The sequence below is a fragment of the Mixophyes fleayi genome, chromosome 10 (genome assembly GCF_038048845.1).
Source record: "Mixophyes fleayi isolate aMixFle1 chromosome 10, aMixFle1.hap1, whole genome shotgun sequence".
Classification (NCBI taxonomy): domain Eukaryota; kingdom Metazoa; phylum Chordata; class Amphibia; order Anura; family Limnodynastidae; genus Mixophyes; species Mixophyes fleayi.
In genome coordinates this window covers 100122858-100144223 of record NC_134411.1, presented here as the reverse complement: position 1 = coordinate 100144223, position 21366 = coordinate 100122858, and the positions used below count along the sequence as shown (strand labels likewise).

At 43.1% G+C, this 21366-nt stretch overlaps 2 protein-coding genes across 6 annotated transcripts in view; both read right to left on the bottom strand.

The window, feature by feature from the left end:
• Positions 1-2659: 2659 nt before the first annotated feature.
• CYBA (cytochrome b-245 alpha chain) lies at positions 2660-9934 on the bottom strand. The gene is made up of 6 exons (XM_075189293.1): positions 9799-9934; positions 6455-6524; positions 5151-5225; positions 4661-4744; positions 4058-4139; positions 2660-3745 (listed from the first exon to the last, which is right to left on the bottom strand). Exons 1-6 carry the CDS (start codon positions 9854-9856, stop codon positions 3566-3568), a joined length of 549 nt encoding a protein of 182 aa, XP_075045394.1. The 5' UTR covers positions 9857-9934; the 3' UTR covers positions 2660-3565.
• Positions 9935-14736: 4802 nt separating this feature from the next.
• MVD (mevalonate diphosphate decarboxylase) overlaps positions 14737-21366 on the bottom strand; it is a 37731-nt gene continuing 31101 nt past the window's right edge. For all 5 annotated transcript variants that reach the window (XM_075189290.1, XM_075189289.1, XM_075189288.1 and 2 more), the window contains exons 8-11: positions 17967-18185; positions 17675-17790; positions 16054-16162; positions 14737-15099 (exon numbers count right to left, since the gene is read on the bottom strand). In XM_075189290.1, coding sequence (XP_075045391.1) covers positions 15019-15099; positions 16054-16162; positions 17675-17790; positions 17967-18185 — 525 coding nt within the window. In that variant the 3' untranslated portion in view covers positions 14737-15018. The remainder of the gene's footprint in view (positions 15100-16053; positions 16163-17674; positions 17791-17966; positions 18186-21366) is intronic.

Below are 21366 nucleotides of genomic sequence, written 5' to 3'. Positions count from 1 at the left end.
AGTGTAGTGAGCAACCCATGGCGATCAATCAGGAATTAGTTTGCATTGGTCTAGTGCAGGGGTAGGCAACCTTAGACACCCAAAGAGCCATTTGGACCCGTTTTCCGGAGAAAAAAAAACCTCGGGAGCCACAAAACCCTTATTATGCAGCCCCCTCTTGTAGGTCCCATTTTTTTATAATGCAGCCCCCTCTTATAGATCCTATTTTATATAATGTAGCCCCCTCTTGTAGGTCCTATTTTTTATTATGTAGCCCCCTCTTGTAGGTCCTATTTTTTTATAATGTAGCCCCCTCTTTTAGGTCCTATTTTTTATAATGTAGCCCCCAAGAAAATATATTTTTTATTTACTTACCTTCACTCAGGTGGTGTCCCGGTCCTGGATCTTCTCTGCTCCTCCTCGGCGCGCTCTCTGTCAACTGAATGATGCTGATGCGACCTTAGGGTCTTGCAGCGTCATTGAGCCAGCAGGGAGCTGTGGCGGGGGAGGAGCGCTCTCTCCTCTGCCGGCTCCCATTACTTTTTTAGATTTTTACATCGCAAAGGGGGTGACAGAGCGCTGTCACCCCCTTTGCTCTCATACTGGTGCACGCTGCAGTGTTTGGAGGGGAAGGGAGGTATCTAAGGGGCAGCCTAGTGCGTTATAGCGCTAAGCAGCCCTCTAGTGCATGGCCACGCCCTGTCCCGCTGGTGAGGACTGACATGTTGGGAAGTATATAGAAGGGATTCTGAAAAGAGGGCAGGGGAGGGAGCGCGGGAGGCAGGGGGAGAGGGAGCGCGGGAGGCAGGGGGAGAGAGAGCGCGGGAGGCAGGGGGAGAGGGAGCACGGGAGGCAGGGGGGGAGGAAGCATGGGAGGCAGGGGGAGAGGGAGCGCGGGAGGCAGGCGGAGAGGGAGCGCGGGAGGCAGGGGGAGAGGGAGCGCGGGAGGCAGGGGGAGAGGGAGCGCGGGAGGCGGGCGGAGAGGGAGCGCGGGAGGCGGGCGGAGAGGGAGCGCGGGAGGCGGGCGGAGAGGGAGCGCGGGAGGCGGGGGGAGAGGGAGCGCGGGAGGCAGGGGGAGAGGGAGCGCAGGGGGAGAGGGAGCGCGGGAGGCAGGGGGAGAGGGAGCGCGGGAGGCGGGGGGAGAGGGAGCGCGGGAGGCGGGGGGAGAGGGAGCGCGGGAGGCGGGGGGAGAGGGAGCGCGGGAGGCGGGGGGAGAGGGAGCGCGGGAGGCGGGGGGAGAGGGAGCGCGGGAGGCGGGGGGAGAGGGAGCGCGGGGGGGAGAGAGAGCGCGGGGGGAGAGAGAGCGCGGGGGGGAGAGGGAGCGCGGGGGGAGAGGGAGCGCGGGAGGCGGGGGGAGAGGGAGCGCGGGAGGCGGGGGGAGAGGGAGCGCGGGAGGCAGGGGAGGGAGCCCTGGGGAAGGAAAAGAGAAAGCTTGGAAAACCATATAGACAGCTGGGAAAACAAAATGGAATAATGATGAGAGAAAGAAAATATACCTGGAGGTAAGAGAAGAGCACTGGATGGAGAGGGGAAGGGAGCTGTGGCGGATGGAGATATAGAATTAGAGGAGAACAAGGAAGTGGGTAGAAAAGGAAAACGTGGACTTGTATAAATAGTTATTGGAGAATGGGGTAAAATAAAGATTTGGGGCAGAAGAGAGAGCTGAGGAGAGAACTGTGGGAAGGTAGAGAGCTGGTGGAGAAATAGACAGCTTGGGGAGAATAGGGCAGAGATCTGAGCTGGAATACAGAGCTGGGAAGAGAGTAGAGAGTCGGAGCAGAGTATAGAACTCGGAGCACAGAATTGAGGAGACTCGGACCTAAAAAGCTTCTGTTATGTTTTTCTGTGGTCATCTAAGTAACAACAACACTTTGTGACTCAACCAATTGGTTATTTATATCTCTGTAGAATAATGTGACTACAGATCAGTGTGCAGGATAAATGTGGGAAGTCGTTACTGCTTCATTCTGAGATCAGACTCTCCCCCTCCCCCCCCCCCCCCCCCCATGGACATCCAGAAGAGATATATGGATTAGATGTGTATAACAGGTGACTGTGAGTTACACAGAACGTCACACTGTCCCCAGCTCTGGTCATTATCTCACAGACAGTCCGGCGATGATACGAGTTGGGGAAGTTCAGGTCACAAGTGGTTATTAGTGGATATAACACACAGATCACTTCCTCTTTCTCTTCTTCAGAAATTTAGTTTTAACTTTTCCTAAAGAGAGAAAAACAGAACCAGTCAGTCCCTTGTTACTGGCTGCCAAAGGGACTCGCTGTCTCTACTTCTTTGTATATTGACCATCTGCACAATACACAAGACACTAAGTATCAATGGAAAACATTTTGCAATTTTGGTAACTATACCCCTGGGCTGGGCTGTATTACCATGTAGGATACATACCGCCATATACTGCTCTGAGATGTCACATGATGCTGCGTGCTGTCCAAACCCCCCCCCCCCCCCCGTGTCTTTGTGTTCACTTGTGTGCCTGTGGTAGGGAAATTAGATTGTAAGCTCCATTGGTGCAGGGGTTGCGGTTAATGGAGTAATATTCTCTGTTCAGTGCTGAGTAATGTGTTGGTTCTATATAAAGATAATAATAATATAAAGCAATAATAATAATAATGACATTCATGATACGGTTGAGTACAAAGGTTTCAGGATTTCAAGGAATACAACAAGATATAAAAGCTTTATTTGCAGCATTTCTTAATACACAATATTTAAAAACAATAATAATAATAATAATAATAAAGCAGCGGTTGTATACACTGAAGCAGGCTCATTTTTCTCCCTCTTTGCACATTTAGTGGTCCAGTGAATTTTGGGGGGACGGAGGGGGTATTTTGGTTTGACAACCTGGCACCAGTTTACCAAAAATACTCAAAATAGAATTCACATTTTCTATAAATTTAGAAATAAAAATACCTGGTACCTGTCATATCAGAAATCCCCCCCTTAGCGCAGGTATCTAGTCCTGCAGGTACACGAGTGAGCGGACATTTGTAACATCACCTGACTTATTCACATTTTATGCTGTTCTAAATCTAACAAGTCTCAGAGATTCCTGAGGTAAATATTTTGTGTAACCGGAGGAAGGAGCAGACGGTCCGGCTGCTTCAACAGAAGTACAAACTTCCTGCCCATATCCAAAATGGCCACCAGCGTGTCCTAACGTGGCTAAGAAGACCTAATAGGGTGTCTGAGTGGAAAACCTCCAATCTCTCCGCTGTTCAGCATCTAGGCAAGACATAAGCAAGCTAGCCATCTTCGTGCAGGGTCACCTTGCCACAAATACAGCTAATATGAGGACTTTTCTGTAAAGAATCCAGTCTCTGGCCCACAGAGCCGGATATTGTAAAATGGCGGACTGAGGCGAGAATGAGATTTTACTTTCACCCGTGGGAAACAGCCCCCGGCTGTGGGAGCTGTTTAGGGCCCAGAAAAGCAGCTGATATACAATAGTAGATTAGATAAACCGTCCATTGACATTGTACACTTAAAAAAACAAAACAAAACAAAAAAAACAGACAAGTCCTTTGGACGTGCGGCAGCGGGAGGAGACGACTATGGACTACGTCATACTTCATCCTGGACCGGAATGGGGTTACTATATCCCTCATCCGCCTGTTTCCTGCGCACTTCTGGTGGCGGCCGAGGAGGAGGGTTTTGTGGCGGCTGCTTAATGGTCTCTGCCGGTCTGAGCTTAGGCGGAGCTTGTTTCTCGATGGGGCGCCATTCCTCTCCTCGTATCGCAGCCTATAGGGAATAAAACGGGTCAGAGCTGGCCAAGAGAGGTCTGCCGCTTACTGTATAAAGTAAAAAAATATACTATTAATAATCGGGGCTTATTTTTATATGAAGCCATTGTACAGCGCTACGGAATCTGCTGTCGCTATATAAATAAATGATGATGATTGGTCACAATGCAGACGTCTATTTCTCTCCTTGCTCCTCAGTCTGCAGATCCATCAAACACGGGAGTTTATAAATCCATAGTAATAACCGGTCCGTGACAAACGGCCACCAACCGGCACCTCCGCTAAGATCTCCAACACCCGGAATACTCACCAGGAGGTAAATGATGGCAGCAATACCGAGACACACTGTGCCCAAGATCGTTGCCAGGATGAAGCCGCCGGGCACTGCCAACCTGTGGGACCAAACAACAAAGGACATAACGCCCAACATTTATAAAGGAAAAAAAAATAAGCCCTGCCCCCTATCCACACAAACTCCACCTCCATCTCAAAAACACGCCCACATTCCACATAATTGCGTCTAATTCTGGTGAAACTCCACCCACTTTAGTGCAAGCCCCACCTCTTGGTCCGTGAATCAAGACAGTTGGGGTGTATGCAAGGGAAATGTTTGATGCAAATAGTGGACATGTATCATAGTCCTACTCTCGGGAAGGTTCCTACGATATCAGATATTCTATTCTGCACTGGGTACAATGACATTGTGCTGTTGGAATGCTATATATATATGAATCATTTGCATATATAGCCACACCCACGTTTTACATCCTGCACTTTAAAAAAAAAAAAAATTAAAAGAGGGAAGTAAATTGTGTTACAATGTATGTCAGTGTCTCTGAATGTGTATGACTAATTGTTGTGTGTTGGTGTTACATAGTACATATAGGAGGTATGTGTTATTAGCGATACTTACCCTGCATGTAGTATGGCGCGGACATAATAGTTACGCGTTAGGGGACCGAACGCTTTCACCACCGATGTCAGGGTCTTCTGTCCGCTGTAAACACAAAGATCAACACGTCAGACCAGTAATATACTAAAGGGGGGGGGGGCTACATTATTTGGAGTACGGTTCATAGCAGTCGCTACCTTGAGAATTTAAATGTTTTCCAAATCTAGTTAATCTAAAAGGACCGATGCAGCCAATTATAACAACTGTTTGTGGGGTACATCTGTCTGACGTAATCCCGGTGCTTATACTACCGGTACAGACATACGCTCCGGGATGTGTGGGAGGCCCACGAATTTCAGGGCATCCTCCAGGGGCCCGGAGGAGGATGACCTTAATGATGCGATTTGGCGTCACTAGGCCCCACCCCCTTCTTTGCGATTTGTCTCAGGGGGCGGGGTCACCTCACGGGTACCACTGTACATACATTATTCCCGCACCGCGCAGCACTCACCATCTCTCCATCGTGGAGCCCTTCTTTCTCCTGCTCCTGGGGTACTCCAGGAGTGACACAAAGACCCCGGCAGCTCTGGGGATTAGGCGTTAAGAAATCCGTCCACGGAAATTTCATCATTGCGCTAAACTTAGCTAGAATAGGCCTCTCGTTTAACGGGACATGCGTGAAAAGGATGATTTATGTCATCTAGAAGACTGTTCTGTTCTGAAATTCACATATTTCACATCTCTGTCGCTAAATTTGTCTGGAAGAGCGTTGAATGGGGAATTATCCTTAATTTGTGGTTTTATCACTCTTCCTATTCACAAAAAAACCCGAAAAATCCTAGGTGGTAAATTTAATTTATTAACAGTTGGGAACAAACTCTGTATTAGCAGACAAAGCGGTAAGAGGGCCTTAGACCATACAAACCAACCAATCAGACATTGGCTTTAATTATTGTAACTTACACTAATTATTAAATGTTGGATTGTTTCTGGGTAGTTATTGTGCTTACCTTAAAATAATAATTTTGTCTGAAAAGTAACAGTTTTTCTGATAAAAACAAGTAAAAGACTAATCACAGCGATTTATATTTAGAATGTTGTGTATTACTGGGTTTTTACTGATAGACACAGAGGGTGTATAATGGAAATATATTCCAAACTGGTGAAAGTAAAACGTAACCCACATCCTGTGCTGCTGTAAGGAGGGAGATGTGTGCGGAGAGATGTACAAGGAAGAGATTCGCGGAGGAATAATAATAATAATATTATTACTACGTGAGGGAGAAGTAATTACAGGGAACATGAGAGGTCTGATGACAGGGGAACTCTCAGGACCGAGGGGAATAATGACAGGGAGAGAGACCGCAATTAGATAGTGAATATTATTATTTATCTATGGCAATAGAGAAATTCCAGGATAAACAACTAGAAGATGGATAGGAGTAATATACAGCACTAAGGGACTGACGCCCAAATGTGTTTGTCTCCTACTTTTATAACAACGTCCCCCTGTATAATATATGTGTGTGTGACTGCTTTATAGCGGTCTATATAAACTATTGTTCTTGGGACTACTGATATGTGTGTGAGTCCAAATGCATGAAAGCCTGCAACTTGTCTTCAATGAATCATTTGTAATATTACAGAATGTTTAACGTGAGATGATAGATTTATGTAAATATGCTAATAAGCGACAACAGCGAGCGACAAACTTCAAAGCAGGAGAGATAATGTGGGGTGAGGGGGGCTCAGGGGGTGTCTGGAAACAACCGGGACTCGCTCACCACACGTAAGATTAGTTTTCACAAAGGATACATTGAGTAAGCGCCGTACTCCCAGCCTTTGAACTGCCCGGCCACCGCCACGATGCCGCCCGAAAGGAGAACTGTGGAAAGAGAAAAAATATCAGTTACTGCAAGTAAGGAGCGTAAGAGGGCTCACCCTGCCAGCTATCGGCTGCAAAGCATGCTGGGCCTTGTAGTTTTCTAACATGGAGAGCCACAGGTTGGAATATAATCGGGTTATATCCTTTGAATTGCCATTAAAAACGCTAGAAACCTGCATTATTTATAGATCAGTGGGGATGAGGCCGTATGGAACAGTCATTTAATGACGTAACATGAGATATAGCGAACGGTCTGTACGGTGAATTATCATGTATTTTTTTTTTTTAGATAGACAACATTGCAAAAGTACTTTACATTACAAGAGGATTTGAGGGGACACAGAATGGCAGACATCACCCCTTTAATGTAGAATAGTCTTCTGGGTAATGACTTCTACATATCAGCCAATGATTTACCCACTGAGGTTTTGGAACATGACGCAGACTCATCCTGATCCACCTACACTCAGCCTGGTTGAACACTTGTTAGGGCTCATCAGTGAAGGAAAGGGCTTTCTGGTAAGCTTGTAACACACTATCATATTGTCTCTAGGGAGTAACTTAAATATATTTTTTTAAAACTTTTCTCATTACTTAAAATAAACCTTCCAAGACTGGAGACAGATAGATATCACTCTCATATCTCTCTCTCTGTATCCTGCAGCACAGATGGGTTACATGATATAATTAAGGCATGTGCAGTTCCCCTCTTACTAAACCCTCTTCTCCCATCATGAAGCAACAAGAGGACAGGATATAATTTTAAGAAATACCCTATGCAGCAACAAACTCCCTCCCCACTTCCCTCCAGAAAGATGAACTAGCTCACGTCTTGCAAATATGCAATTGCCCAAGATAACAGTCACATTGTATTATATGTGCTGGATGCCTCACGTAGCACTCGGTGCAGAATCCAGCCGTCCAATGTATACAGCTGTACATGTTATATCCACAAAGTTATTTACACTGTTCTGTGAATTAAGTTATTACCAATGTAACGTAAAAATAATATATAATGAAATAATTATAAATATATAATTACCAAGGGCCCGTAGAAAAAAATAGTAATTAATTCAAAGACTTGAAGATTATCAGCAAATGGTCATACTTCCTATTAAAACGCTACTTCCTATTAAGACGCTTATAAATATAAGAAGACAAAAAAGTTTTGGAGTAAAGAATATATTGATATTGACAATGGGTTTAGAACTCTCACACAAACCTGCAGACACCTGTGAAATATTCCGTTAAATCACAGCTGTCATCATTGTTAGGGCCGCCTAAAAAGACCTTTTAATCACCGACTAAACCAATTGTACAGACAGTGATCAGCTGTAAGAAGGTCCCATCCAATAAATATATATATATATATATATATATATATATATATATATATATATATATATATATATATATATATATATATATATATATATATATATATATATATATATATAACAACATTATGGGCCCCCAGGCAGTGCACTTGGGCCCCTACCTACACAACCACTCCCAGGAATAAAAAATGAAAATTATCAATAAAGTTTAATTTATATTTATTGGTACCTGCTACAAAAATCAGTGTTTAAACATGAAGAAACATGCTGTACAGCTGTGCCTTGATACAGGGGTGAATAGATTTTTTTTCTATGGGGCCCCTATGCTTGTGGGGCCCTTGGGCAAATGCCCATTGGGAAAGCCGCCCCCTTACCTACTGTGCTTGGCCAAATTGGCCAGGGCTAGTTCAGTTTGAGTGTCCGGGCACATCGTTCAGTAAAAGAGACATTGTTATGACCGTTTCCAGTGAGAATAGTCAAAATGATATAATACACAAGTGATGTTAATAAATATATACACTGTAAATAACACAAATAAACAGCGGGTTCTTTTTATCAAGAAAACTTGTGTAATATAAGGAATACTGTATTCCTTACTGTAAATGATTGATGTTCGAAATCTCTTTAGAATTTTGTGACTTCTAAATGGCCACAGGGGAATAAAATTGGCCACGTAAAAGGGGGAGCGCATTAGCCCGTAGATAAGCCCATATAAATTTCCTAGTGATCATTCACAGATATTTTAAAATAAGTGTTTTACTATTATTTTTTTGGGCAAAGAAGGGACTTTTAAATCCAGGGCCCCAAGAGCTTGCACTCTTCTCATTAATAAGTGACTGTTGTAACAACAGAATAACCCAGGTGTGGAATGTGGATTTCTGTCTGGTGTTGCCCAGAAGCAACTTCCTCATTTCACTTCCTCATTGAGTGTTTAATATGTTGACACAATGTTGCTGGAACTTAACCCTTTCTAGCCAGGACTGTGGTCAGGAAAGGATAATTCAAGTAAAAGTGACTGAAAAGAGAAAATGTAGAACTACCAGGACTCTTAGCAACACGTTGTATATAAATGTGTAACGCTGAGCTAATATTACATATTATGACACAATGTAGCAATATTGCATTCTGCAGTTTGTAGTTATTATAAAGAGCAGCTATAACCAGGTTGTACACTGACTTTTTATTTGATTAATACATTGTTTTGTGCATAAAAAAAAAATATGGTAGTTCCCAAGTAATCCTGTTTGCTTGGGAGTGAGCATGTAAGAGAGCGCGCTCGTAAGCTCACAGTAAGCGAGCAGGATAGAGGAAACCAGCTTGGTAAAGAGCACAGCGCACACTGACAGTTCAAATCACCTTATATTCTCCCAAACAGGCAAAAACGGTTCATGGAGGAACCTCGTTTTTTGGTTATTATACAGTGTACAAATTACGCTGAAATAACCAAATGAAAAGCCGGTGTACAACCCAGCAACAGGCTCTCTAAACACAGCAAGTCTATTTATTTAATTTTTTGCCTATTGTTGATACAATATTTAATATATGTAACAGTATAAATTCCAAATCCTAAAACATTAAACACCTGTTCAAAAAAGACGCCCCGTAAAGAGAACTGGTACCCAGAGAGTCCTACTGACAGTGGCACCCCAGGGATTCGCAGAAAGGGAGTTTTGTTACATTATATAACAAATTATATAAAATTCTTATCGGCTGTTAAAACTTCCCTAGAGTTTATATGGAAATGATGGGGAGATAAGTTCACCAAACTTAAAGAACAAGTTGTTCCAATATTAAAAGAAACCTTGTAGCACTCAGAAATATCCCCATAAGAGATAACACAGTTTGATGTAATTTATAGGTATCTGTATAAATCTGGTCTTATGGGTTAAAGTACATTGTATAAAATCATCACCATTGTAATGTCTTTGGATACTCACTCAGTCCAGACGCCAGCGCCTGCTCATTCGCCCACATTGCCCATTCTATCTGTCCCATGGCTGAGGCTCACACAGGAGAGAGATCCTTTCAGAGTTAACTTGTATCAGCTCTGATACAAAGTATCACTTCCTGCTGAATAGGGCTGGGTCATATAGAGGCTCCCCCTCCCATTCATATAGAGGGCAGCCGCCCACAGAGCCAGGACCCAGCCCTCTCCCCTCCTGGGTGTCCGATTACCCATGTGCAACAAGTTATTACATACATTCTCCTGGGCTGGTGATCATGCAGAATATAGGTTATGTTTCCAAGTTAGCTTGTAAATGTATGTGTGTTATTATGTAGATGTACATATCTAGTACCAGTATCATCTTCTGAGAATTGCAGATCTCGCAGCCTCTAAAAAACATGTTTTTTTTTATCTTATTTCTGCTCAGTAAATATAACATAGATAGGGGGGCACTTGGCTTTCAACATTCAGCGATTTGCGCCGGTGGCATCAGGAAGTTGACGCTGCTGAAGGTGGGGTCCAGTCCCGTTTCCATGGAAGCCATTTATAAGCAGAGGAGTTGATAGATACATTGTAACTAGTGATTAATGGCAGGGAGTTCATCATTTTATATAAATGCACCTCTGGGGTCTAAAAAGATGAATGTTCTTCCAGTGGAGGTAAATCTTTCAAGCATTAAGCAACCATTTTATGTAGAATATTAGATAATATGTTACTATATATACACTGTATACTTTGATACAATCTTCCTCAGTCTGTAACTCAAATCAAATAAGCGTCTGATTCCCATTAATCAGAAATCTTATCTTTATAAGATGCTTAATTCATTGTTAACAATTGGTAGTGTACTGTTCGCAAACACACTGTGAAGGCAGCCATCACTGGGAGCCAGTGTCATCACTGAGAGTGCAGCCTATCCAGTCACTAGGAGCCAGTGACATCACTGAGAATGCAGCCTATCCAGTCACTGGGAGCCAGTGTCATCACTGAGAGTGCAGCCTATCCAGTCACTGGGAGCCAGTGTCATCACTGAGAGTGCAGCCTATCCAGTCACTGGGAACCAGTGTCATCACTGAGAGTGCAGCCTATCCAGTCACTGGGAGCCAGTGACATCACTGAGAATGCAGCCTATCCAGTCACTGGGAGCCAGTGTCATCACTGAGAGTGCAGCCTATCCAGTCACTAGGAGCCAGTGTCATCACTGAGAGTGCAGCCTATCCAGTCACTAGGAGCCAGTGACATCACTGAGAGTGCAGCCTATCCAGTCACTAGGAACCAGTGACATCACTGAGAATGCAGCCTATCCAGTCACTAGGAACCAGTGACATCACTGAGAGTGCAGCCTGTCCAGTCACTAGGAGCCAGTGTCATCACTGAGAGTGCAGCCTATCCAGTCACTGGGAGCCAGTGTCATCACTGAGAGTGCAGCCTATCCAGTCACTAGGAGCCAGTGTCATCACTGAGAGTGCAGCCTATCCAGTCACTAGGAGCCAGTGACATCACTGAGAGTGCAGCCTATCCAGTCACTGGGAGCCAGTGTCATCACTGAGAGTGCAGCCTATCCAGTCACTGGGAACCAGTGTCATCACTGAGAGTGCAGCCTATCCAGTCACTGGGAGCCAGTGTCATCACTGAGAGTGCAGCCTATCCAGTCACTAGGAGCCAGTGACATCACTGAGAATGCAGCCTATCCAGTCACTGGGAGCCAGTGTCATCACTGAGAGTGCAGCCTATCCAGTCACTAGGAGCCAGTGTCATCACTGAGAGTGCAGCCTATCCAGTCACTAGGAGCCAGTGACATCACTGAGAGTGCAGCCTATCCAGTCACTAGGAACCAGTGACATCACTGAGAATGCAGCCTATCCAGTCACTAGGAGCCAGTGTCATCACTGAGAGTGCAGCCTATCCAGTCACTAGGAGCCAGTGACATCACTGAGAGTGCAGCCTATCCAGTCACTGGGAGCCAGTGTCATCACTGAGAGTGCAGCCTATCCAGTCACTGGGAACCAGTGTCATCACTGAGAGTGCAGCCTATCCAGTCACTGGGAGCCAGTGTCATCACTGAGAGTGCAGCCTATCCAGTCACTGGGAGCCAGTGTCATCACTGAGAGTGCAGCCTATCCAGTCACTGGGAACCAGTGTCATCACTGAGAGTGCAGCCTATCCAGTCACTAGGAGCCAGTGACATCACTGAGAGTGCAGCCTATCCAGTCACTAGGAACCAGTGACATCACTGAGAGTGCAGCCTATCCAGTCACTAGGAGCCAGTGACATCACTGAGAGTGCAGCCTATCCAGTCACTGGGAGCCAGTGTCATCACTGAGAGTGCAGCCTATCCAGTCACTGGGAACCAGTGTCATCACTGAGAGTGCAGCCTATCCAGTCACTAGGAGCCAGTGACATCACTGAGAGTGCAGCCTATCCAGTCACTAGGAACCAGTGACATCACTGAGAGTGCAGCCTATCCAGTCACTAGGAGCCAGTGACATCACTGAGAGTGCAGCCTATCCAGTCACTAGGAGCCAGTGACATCACTGAGAGTGCAGCCTATCCAGTCACTAGGAGCCAGTGACATCACTGAGAATGCAGCCTATCCAGTCACTAGGAGCCAGTGACATCACTGAGAGTGCAGCCTATCCAGTCACTAGGAGCCAGTGACATCACTGAGAATGCAGCCTATCCAGTCACTAGGAACCAGTGACATCACTGAGAGTGCAGCCTATCCAGTCACTAGGAACCAGTGACATCGCTGAGAGTGCAGCCTATCCAGCCACAAGGAGCCAGTGACATCACTGAGAGTGCAGCCTGTCCAGTCACTAGGAACCAGTGACATCACTGAGAATGCAGCCTATCCAGTCACTAGGAGCCAGTGACATCACTGAGAGTGCAGCCTATCCAGTCACTAGGAACCAGTGACATCACTGAGAATGCAGCCTGTCCAGTCACTAGGAACCAGTGACATCACTGAGAGTGCAGCCTATCCAGTCACTAGGAACCAGTGACATCACTGAGAATGCAGCCTATCCAGTCACTAGGAACCAGTGACATCACTGAGAGTGCAGCCTATCCAGTCACTAGGAGCCAGTGACATCACTGAGAGTGCAGCCTATCCAGTCACTGGGAACCAGTGACATCACTGAGAGTGCAGCCTATCCAGTCACTAGGAGCCAGTGACATCACTGAGAGTGCAGCCTATCCAGTCACTAGGGACCAGTGATATCACAGAGAGTGCAGCCTATCCAGTCACTAGGAGCCAGTGACATCACTGAGAGTGCAGCCTATCCAGTCACTAGGAACCAGTGACCATGCTGAAGTATGAGGCACTTTGTAAAGTAAGAATTTGTGCAAAAAGAAAGGAACATTTATAATACACACTAGTTTATATATATATATATTTTTTTCAAGTTTACTAATTATATCTAACCTTTTTTTTTTAAAGTTATTTTCAATATCTTCATGTCCATGGGACGTATCTCATGAATGTACTGGAGGGAGAGCTTCTTGTATTGAAGGAGCTCATGTACAAATCTTGTGTTGATAACATTTTCAGTGTTTTTCTCCACAGACGGGAGTCTTAGAATGATAACATTCTGTGAGCAGACAGCAGCAGGACACACTACGTAAGTATCTCTTGAAAGGGAACAGGAGATAGATATTGATATATAATAACGTTTCATTTCAAATGTTTGGAATGAAAACGAACCTCAGTCCCCGATAATGATCCTCCTGGAAGTAATGGGACCGTTAGTTTCATAGGGGAAAATGCTGTCAGCAGATGGTCTCTGTCCTGGTTAATCTTCAGACCACATCGCAAGGCTACAATAGAGCCTCCGATTTGGCCACACACGGGAAACTCGGTCATTAGCCAGGTCTCACATTATGACGCCTCTCAGACATAATTAGCAATGTCACACAGAACAGGATACACAGGATACCTGCCACACTCCTGCTGTCTCCCTTCCCAAACTAGTAAAACCATTATGGTAATCAGAGCTCTCACCAGCAAAACATATTGCAACTGTGATTATTCTATAAGTTTTCCTGTTTCAATAATCAAACAAAGCAGAGAATACGAGTGACAGCACAGACCGTCCTCTACGTTATCTGTATCAGTGCGTGTAGGAAACAATCAAGTAAATAGATCAATTGCCGTTTAACTACAAACCATCATCCACAATTTGTCTTTGAGCAGCACTTTCGTTTTTGAAGAACACTTTTGTGTTGTAATGACGGCAGTTTGTGTATTAGGTCTGAGCTGTGGTACGTGCACTACGGGGAGTAACTGTAGGATGGAAATACGGACGTGGACCAGTGAGCACAGGATTACCAAGAAACCACTAGAGGAAGTTGTATGTAAAAGAAAATTTCAACAACGTTTTGTTGTTTGTTTTTTCAGTGACTTTGGGAAGATCTTTTTCTTATCAGTAAGAATTCCTTTGTTTTAGCAAGTTATTAAAAAGTTTTCACTTTCAATATTCAGAAGAGTACGGTGGCTCAGTGGTTAGCACTTCTGCCTCACAGCACTGGGGTCATGAGTTTGATTCCCGACCATGGCCTTATCTGTGTGGAGTTTGTATGTTCTCCCTGTGTTTGTGTGGGTTTCCTCCGGGTGCTCCGGTTTCCTCCCACACTCCAAAAACATACTGGTAGGTTAATTGGCTACTATAAAATTGACCCTAGTCTCTCTCGATCTGTGTGTGTGTCTGTCTGTCTGTGTGTGTGTTAGGGGATTTAGATTGTAAGCTCCAATGGGGCAGGGACTGATGTGAATGAGTTCTCTGTGCAGCGCTGCGGAATTAGTGGCGCTATATAAATAAATGATGATGATGATTACTTGTCCTTAACATTCTCAGGTGCTTCTAAATGATTTGACTGCTTATCCGATAGGCTACTTCTGTCGGCAAAACCAACAAATATACAGAAAGGAGGATTGGTTGGTGTCTGGTTTTATTTGCCCATTAAATGGGGAATAATTGATACAAAAAGATCAATAGGACAATAATGACGTTTTGCCATATTTGTTTTTCCTTGAGAAATTTCTTCAGCTTTTGCACTCGTGTAATTAAAGTGTTTTTGTTGAGAGCTGAGCAGTACCCACTGAGGAAGTGAATTGAGCAGAATTTTGCTGCCACTTTACCAGCTGTGGATACCACATAATGAAACCGTGTTTGGATCCGAAGTTATAAAATTGTCCTTTTGAAGCACGGTTCTGTCAGGCACTTGGTTTGGGTAACCCGTCTGGTCCTAACAGATCCAGGGAGAGATCTGCTGACTCGGCCGGACCTGGCCCTGGCTGCAATGTAAAACAATAACCAATCAGAAAAACAGGACATCACTTTATAATTAACACCTGTAAACGTAAGGCGAGAAGTTTTATAAAAATCAAATAAATATTTGGGGGACGTTTCTGAACTTGTCATTATGATAAACAGTTGCACTAACTGTCTCCCTCTGACCGTCTGCATCTAATTGTAGATTAAATTCCCGATGTGAGTCCTCTATCAGCTATGAGTTGGCTGTAATATAATAATAATAATATCATACTATAGGGCGACTAGAAGATACACCCTGGGGATCATTCCTGGGCTGCTTCCATTACTGCCAGTGCTGCCGCTTACTGTCACCTTTCCCGGTTTGCGGGAAAACAGCCCCTGAAGAGTAATTTTAAGGGAAAGCGAATACCAGTAATTCAGGTCATATACACAAAATTCTTATAAAAAACAAACAAATACCTGCCCCAGTGCGCTCAGAGAGCTGCCGGTGGGGGGCGCACAGCCAGCAGCAACAGTCAGTTTCTTGGTTGGCACAAATGGCATAGAATGAGATGGCTCCTAGCTGACTTAATGGCTCAACAGCATATATGGAGGCCGCTGACTATGCCAGAGAATAACCTGCGGTTAAATGTATTGACCAGCGGATTCTGCAAGTCGCCAATTGTCATTTTAAATTTCCCCTGCAAAGCCGCCGGAAATCAGCGGCTTGCAGAATCTGCTGGTTGACACATTTACCCCCCTGGTGGGCAGCACGGTGGCTCAGTGGTTAGCACTTCTGCCTCACAGCGCTGGGGTCATAAGTTCAATTCCCGACCATGACCTTATCCGTTAGGTTAATTGGTTGCTATCAAAATTGACCCTGGTCTCTCACTGTGACCAGGGTCTAAATGTATTTACAGTCATGAAAGAGATACAGATTTGTGGAGTTTTTAAGCCCATTTATAAATGCGCCTCTGCTCCCGCATGCCACTTACCTGCGTGACGATCATGTAGCAGATCCCACCTGGGCACACGTCGGTTTCTACAGCAGACAACAGCTCCTGAGACAGAGGGGCTGGGCCGACCGGCAACCCCTTCAGATATCTGTAAACATATCATTAACATCACTCGGAGGACAGAGATATTATGGTCAAGATGCATGAGATGTAACAATCACTTATGATATAATGGAGATATATATTTGAAGACCTAAGCGGATGTTGCACTTTTGGGAGTGGCTAAGAACGATTGACGAATAGAACAGTGCAGACTCCTCCCCATATTATGCCATGGCCGTCCAATCAGGAGCTGTCAATTCTTAACGCACTGTGCATTGGGATTTCCATGGGAGGGAGCCCGGCCAGTTTGCTGGTTAGGTGGCCTTAGAATATAAATCAGGAAACAAATCTATCTATACTATGTCAAATATTATATTGTTAGAAGCTAATTGTTCCGGCACAGCTGGAGTTAACCTAATGCATAAAGTACTTTACATGTCTTTTCGGAGGAAGATTTTAACGATATGATGAGAATATAAAGAAGATTTGTAAAAATTATTGTTTGTTGACAAGAATATTATTTCCCCCCCAAGCTCTGCATTCCTCAAGATAGGGTTGGCAGCATTGGGAATTTTATTGCAGGTTTTTCTGTAGGTTTAGATGTATATCAGAGGCATCAATTCATCTGTCAAACTGCACAGAAATACAAAGTCAAAGGTCATAGCCTCGGACATACAAAGTATCATGTGAAAAGCTGGAAGGAGAAATTGTAGACATGATCTGGATCTTTTAAACACTTTACATTTTTATTGCAGATCAATAACAATAATAAAATCTATATTTTGGAAAGCACTAAAGTTACCATTTTATCTTGTCAGTAATTCAGGAATAATGCAGATCTAGGGTGTAATAATTACAACAAAATGAATCTCTCTGCTGTATGCACTTTTCAGTGTCTAGAACAAGACATAATTATCCCTTATAGAGATACAAAGTTTAGCTCATGAACAGACAACATTTAGCGGCAGAAGGTTGATAAAACGCGTAGGAGTACAAGAGTGAAATGATGCGACTAGAGACGCACTGGATTGTATACGTGCTGGATTATTAGCACCACTGAGCTGCGGATGGGTCCAGGGATAATGATGTGTAAACTGGATAATTCTGGCCTAGAAACGTGTCTCCTACTGTGAATTCCTCGAGTCCATACAATTGTTACTGTTGTAGTAATGAGTGTACTGTGTACACTGTGCATCTCATTTATTTTCAACATAATTTGGGCTTGTATTAGATTTTATTTACATAACATGAGAAATAATCTGAAATTGAAAAAACAAAGGCCCAGCAGAACACACGCTTTATAGCGCTGAATGTTTAACACTGATGAGATGACGGTGGTACTCCCACCACTTGGAGATATTACACAATATGTATTATAATGGGCCAATCAGCTCGCAGTTACTGTCTATTAACTGGCAATAGCTCCCAGACCGGAGGTCTTCACTGCACTATAACGCTTAGTGGTAGAAGTATCTTTGTTTAGGGTGAGACGTTACAATGATACTGTGAAATGCCAGTCAGAGCAGACCAATAGTTTTCCAGTTGTTCTGTAACTTACGGGTCTCCGTTAGCCTCCGGTGGGAAGCAGCGTTTCACCACCTCCACAAACTCATTGAGCGTCGGCTCAAGCGTGAAGATGACGGCGTTAGGACCCGCATCAAAACTGTAGGCGACCTGCATGACACGCAGAAAACGCCCGTTAACTGGACCATTAAGAAACACACACAGACAGTCATGGCTGCAACGATCCTGACTTCTGATAACGTCAGGGAACGACACAACCATTTCCTGCAATGTTTATTTTTGTTACGGATCTTAGATGCTAGCTGTGTGCGATTCCTTGGTCTTACCTTGGTCTGTCCGTAATGGCCGTTGTATCGGTGGACCAAGCTGATTATTCTCTGCGAGACCTGGTTGAGATAAAAGATTGGTGGGTAGGTGTCCAGGCAGGTAGCGTGGAACTGGTTACTGTCCTTCATGGTCAGCTGCCCAAAGGCTTCAAAGTCCTTCTTCCTGATGGCCTCGATCATCTCTTCCATTCGTCCCGGCACCACCGACTCGGCGCGGAACTGAAACAGCACAAGATACAGACGCGTTACTGGGCACGGAGAAGCCAATAAAAAGCTAATGCACATATAGAATTCAGACATTCATTGTTAAAATTCCCATCAGTTTATTCCGAGAGAGGAAAAATCCCTAACAAAGCAATTTGCCGTAAAAGGGGGAAAAAGCGAACCAACCGGCAATCTGACAACCCCATGGATTAATGCATTATAATATATCTTTGTGGCAGTAGCCTCTCTATTTTCCGTTTTGCTAGGAAGATGTTTAATCTAAAGTGTAATGAAGTACATTCCAGTTTCCCTGCTTTTACTGTAAAGAATCCTTTCCAAAGCTGGAGATGAAATCTCTTTTCTTCCAACCACATATAAAAAATGCATGGCAGAGCCTCAACAATATACTGAACAGAGGTAAGAATATCGTCCTCTGTAACTCCCAGCAAATTCTTAAGACGGGTCTTAAATGTAAACATAAAATAAAATCAATATTGATTGTAGCATAATAAAATATACAACAGTGGGGCAACCGATTTTAGCTGATCAGCTATTATCAAGCCTGATTTACCACACGCCTTACAAAAAGCACAACATATTGGTTGATGAAAATGGGCCCACAACAAGGCTTAGGGGTATATTTACTAAACTGCGGGATTGGAGATGTTGCCTATAGCAACCAATCAGATTCTAGCTGTCATTTTGTAGAATGTACTAAATAAATAACTAAAATCTGATTGGTTGCTATAGGCAACATCTCCACTTTTTTAAACCCACAGAGTCTACCATTTTTTATAAACGGGTATATAGTCCTCAAATGACATTATGAGCAGGATTGTTATTTCAATTAATATATATATATTTTTTTTTTATAATTTATCATGTGAAATAATTGATTTATCATTCATAGTGTAAAAATTATGTTTTTTATTTTATTTTTTTAAATCTTTTTATTCGTTTTTCTCAGAAGTCAGAAAAAAAAAATGACAATAACAGTAACAAACACAAAGTATACATAACAATTACTTATTTAGATGCGTTCATATACAATCAAAATTTTAGTCCAGTGACTGAATTTGCTTAAATTATACATCAGCATTATGTATAACTCTATGCTTATATCAATTTAAAATCTATATTGAAGAAAACAAGAAAAACACGGTTTTAAGGAAACCTGGATTTATGGGGAGGGCAAGAGAAGAAAAAAAAAGAAAAAAAGGGGGGGGGGGGGGGCAGAAGTCAGCCAAACAGTACAGATCAATCTTTTTCCAACCTACTAGTTGAGTATAGGGAGTATAGAGGGAATAAGTCTGGAGATTATTTTTGTAATTTTTCTCTGTATTCAGAGTGAACTCAAATCCTCAAAATTCGAGAGAATAAGCAGTATCTTTCGACCAGAATAGATTTTTTCTCATCAGGCGGGTCGAGAATTAGCTTAATTGTTTAAGTAAATACCAAGTAGTATATTCAAATAATTTTTAGATATTTTGTTGGACCGAGGGTTCTAGTGACTCAATATAAGTGCCCCATTTCTTCTGAAATCTCTCTCCACCTTTTTCTATGTCTGGAAGAGGGGCTCTTCTGTCCAAATAAATAATATTCAAAATTTCAATTTTAAGCATCTCTAGAGATGGGGGCACTGGCGATGCCCAAAATCGCAGAATCAGTTTCTTTGCTACCGTAACCAATACAGTCAGAGCAGGTAATATCCCATAGATGGGTAGGCATTCCTTCCAACTGTTGAAGTCAGCCAACAAGAGGGGTTCTGCGGCTAATGCCACCCCTGATTTAAATGTGTTGTTAATAAAATCAACAACTTTATACCAAAATTTCCTAATCTTCCTGCAGTTCCAGAAGTTATGTAACCAGTCTGCTTTTTGAGATTTGCATTTTGGGCAAAGGCCCGTCTCTCCCTCAACCATAAACCTACGTCTTGACTGTGGTATATATGTGGTATATATGCTCTATGAATCACCTTCAAGTGTATTTCCTGGAGGTGAGCAGTAGATAAGGATTTACAAATAAATTCAAAGTGCCGAGTTAAAAATTATGTATTTTTTAATTATATTTTATTTATTTTATTTGATTTATTTATATAAATGTTGATCTAGTCATATTGTTATATTACATTATTGTATACTATTCTTATATAATTGACTGTGTTTGATGATTATTATCTCTCCTTGTTAGAATCTCCACGTCAGACACGCTCCCCCTCGATACATCCCCCCCACGGGTCCCGGTATTCTGGTAAGTGTCATATCAGTTGCCACAGACATAGGATACTAACATAGGTTTAGAAGGAGTTCGTTTGTCATTATTACTTTAAATTAAATTACGTTCTTGAACATTACATTCTAAGGGCAATTTGCTTTGATTCTACGTTTAACATCGATATTCAAAAACAATGTGTTTAATAGGTGAAAAAGTTCACGTATGATGCGGTATTGTCATTATCTAAAGGTTAAGAATTGGAAAGTTTGTCACATTTATATTTAGAGGATGTCAATACTCATAAATAAATGGTGTTTATGTCGTAAAAATGATGCACAGTCAATGTACTCAGTGATAGTTTTTCATGTATTTATATGCCTTGCGTTCTCCGCGTTTGTATGAACCTTTGTTTGTATTTGTAGTTCTTTTGTGAGGATTTAAATGACTATGGACTAACTTGTCTCTAAGATTAGTTGAACGTTTCCAACTAATAATTAGGTTGCAAGAGGTTTTCCAGTTCCGAATCTTTAAGCAACATCTCCCAATGTTTTTGGAAAATATCTCTACTGGTTCTCCACTAAAGTTACCGATGCGTCTTATTGTATTTATTTTATCTGATGTCTTTGTAGGGTATAAAAGATTATTGTGATGAATCTCCTTAGTATCCCGCCATGTTCTCTTTATGTTAATATTGCTGTATCCTCTTTGTTCGAGTCTATTTGAGAGTTCCGCTGCTCGGAGTTCAGAATGTCGTTCATCTGAGCAGCTGCGTCTTGAACACACAAACTCTACCTTATGTAACAGGAACTTATTATATATTATTATAACCTGATCAGTGAAGCCTAGTCTATGACACTAGCCTGCCTCTCATCCAGCCTAAGACCAATAGGATGTTGTTGTTGTTTTAATCAGCACAGATGTAACTAGTTTGTGTTCTTCCCAAGTATATCTTAGCATTCACTCTCTGGGCAGACATGTTTGG